Below are 2420 nucleotides of genomic sequence, written 5' to 3' on the forward strand. Positions count from 1 at the left end.
TTTGATTTTTTATAGGTTGCAATAGTGAATTCTTCGCTCCGCTCAGTTGCGTTCAACAAAACATTCACACGTGGGAGGTTTTTCATTTTCCAATCGCTTTATACGAATTTTTATCTTTTTCGTTTCTCAGTCATAGTTAAACCTACACGATTTTCTTCTAACTATCTTAAACGCCGCGCTTCCGTTGGCTTGTCGCACGAAATATTCCAAGTGAAGCTTCATACAAGGAAACATGTTTGAAAATGTGCAATTTTTCTTTAAAGTCTTCAGGAAGCTTAGTTTGCTTGTGACTCAACAAGCTGAAACTGAGTCCAAATCTTCTGAATATTTGATTTTTATAGGTTGCAATAGTGAATTCTTCGCTCCGCTCAGATGCTTTCAACAAAACATTCACACTTGGAAGGTTTTTCATTTTCCAATCGCTTTATACGAATTTTTATCTTTTTCGTTTCTCAGTCATAGTTAAACCTTCACGATTTTCTTCTAACTATCTTCAACGCTGCGCACCATTTAAGCTTCAGCCACGGAAAAATGTTTCAAAATGTGCAATTTTTCTTTAACGTCTTTTATGTTTTTCCTGCAGCGATTACGTGCGACCCCATTTCGGTGCGCGGCATCCATCTCACCGTAAGGGTGGAGGGCACCCGGTTGGGGAACAAGGCCATCTTCCACTGCCCGCTTGGGTACTTAGTGAGCGGCGCCCCCAATCTCACCTGCCAGGCCTCTGGTAAGTGCCCACTCCTTCAGCTCAAGTAGGTAAACTATGGGCATCTGGCAGGAAAATGGTCGGCGGACGTCCCAAAGTGCGAGCCAGTTCAGTGTCCGTCCTTGCACGCCCCTGGGGGACTGGAGGAGCCCCACTTGCAGCTGGAGGAGCACAACAACAGCTACGGGGGCCGGGCGATTTTCAGTTGCGCTTGGGGCTACAAGCTGCTGGGCCCGCCTGGGCTTGAGTGCGAGATCAGCGGAAATTGGAGCGGACGGCTCCCCAAGTGCTTGCGTATGTCCACTGCCGTCCAACAATCAAACTCTGAAACTGACAAAGTTTTTAATGGTTTTAGCTGTGCAATGCCCGCCCCCAGTTCTACCCATCAACGGCCACCTGATCCAGTCAGAAAGTCCTGGAATGGACGGGGAGCGTTACGCGGTGGGCAGTTTGGTGCAGTTCGCCTGCAAAGGGGCGCATCTGCTCGAAGGGGAGGCCAGCATCATCTGCACGGAAACCGGCTTCTGGAGCCACCCGCCGCCCTTCTGTACGCACCCTCCCGGCCGTGTTAATGGGGGTTTTGAAACCGTTCTGCCCGCAGGCAAACCGCGCTGTCCCTACCTGGGGGACCCGGACAACGGCCTGGTGATGCCCACCAAATTTGCCTACGAGCCCGGCGACGAGCTGCAGGTGTCCTGCAATCCCGGATTCGAGTCCCGAATGGATCAGCAACGCGTCCGCTGTCTGCCGGACGGGCGCTGGGATGCGCCGCTGCCCAACTGCACCAGTTACGACCAGATTTAAGGGGTTTTTGCCCCCCACGTTTTGTGGCCTGAGGTTTTATCAGACCATCATTTTCCTCTTGCCAGGACAAATAAGGCTTGGGGCACTCCATTTGGCCAAAACACTGACTGCACGTTCCCTCCCTAGACTCTTAAACTGAACATCTAAAAAAATCCAGACGAAATTGGCAAATGCTCAGACAACTAACCTTTAGTCTCTTCACTCAGTACCTGTGGTTTAACGGAAAAAAACTTCACTCCCGGACAAATTCGCGTCAGCAACCGAACCGATGGAATTCAGTGGGATTCTAGTCACGTTTCACTGATCAACCCGAGCGGCAGAACAATTGGACGCCACAAAGCCCCTCTTTTGCAATTTTTGCATGTTCAATAGGTAGATTCTAGAGCCAGTAGCCCCGTTAGGACATTAATAAAAACTCCAAATCAAATCTATTCCTGGGTTTCAGTCATTTATTGTCTCTATTTRTTAATCRAAATACGTTTYGGTGTATTTTTCCACCATCATCAGTTTTTCTAAAATAACCGATAGTTTAAAAAAAATTTCATTAATTTAAAAAACAGCCACAGTTCGTCAACAGCCTCATCATATCACATATTAAAATACATCACCATTGCAAACTTTAAAACGTTCTAAAATTAATTAGGCCTTAGCATTGTTATGTTTTTTAATCTGTATCATTTCATGGACTCTTCTCTTATTATAATTGCTCTCGTTATTCAGTATTTGTGTGTTATCAAAATCAAAATTATGCAGCTTCTGTTGTCCATGCTGTGCTAATGCTGTACCATTTTCGTTACTTTTTCTTAGGCTATACTTATGTTCGTAAAATAACGAAAATGGTACAGCATTAGCACAGCATGCACAACAGAAGTTGCATAATTTTGATTTTAATAACACACAAATACTGATT

The 2420-nt window shown here is 45.8% G+C and overlaps 1 protein-coding gene across 1 annotated transcript in view; it reads left to right on the plus strand.

The window, feature by feature from the left end:
* LOC109541724 (locomotion-related protein Hikaru genki) overlaps nt 1-1941 on the plus strand; it is a 4421-nt gene extending 2480 nt beyond the window's left edge. Inside the window, exons 7-10 of the mRNA XM_048669881.1 lie at nt 584-727; nt 779-1000; nt 1062-1253; nt 1308-1941. Coding sequence (XP_048525838.1) covers nt 584-727; nt 779-1000; nt 1062-1253; nt 1308-1510 — 761 coding nt within the window. The 3' untranslated portion in view covers nt 1511-1941. The remainder of the gene's footprint in view (nt 1-583; nt 728-778; nt 1001-1061; nt 1254-1307) is intronic.
* Nucleotides 1942-2420: the final 479 nt, after the last annotated feature.

The sequence above is a fragment of the Dendroctonus ponderosae genome, unplaced genomic scaffold (genome assembly GCF_020466585.1).
Source record: "Dendroctonus ponderosae isolate FM_Combo_2020 unplaced genomic scaffold, Dpon_F_20191213v2 Dpon_F_20191213_9, whole genome shotgun sequence".
NCBI lineage: Eukaryota > Metazoa > Arthropoda > Insecta > Coleoptera > Curculionidae > Dendroctonus > Dendroctonus ponderosae.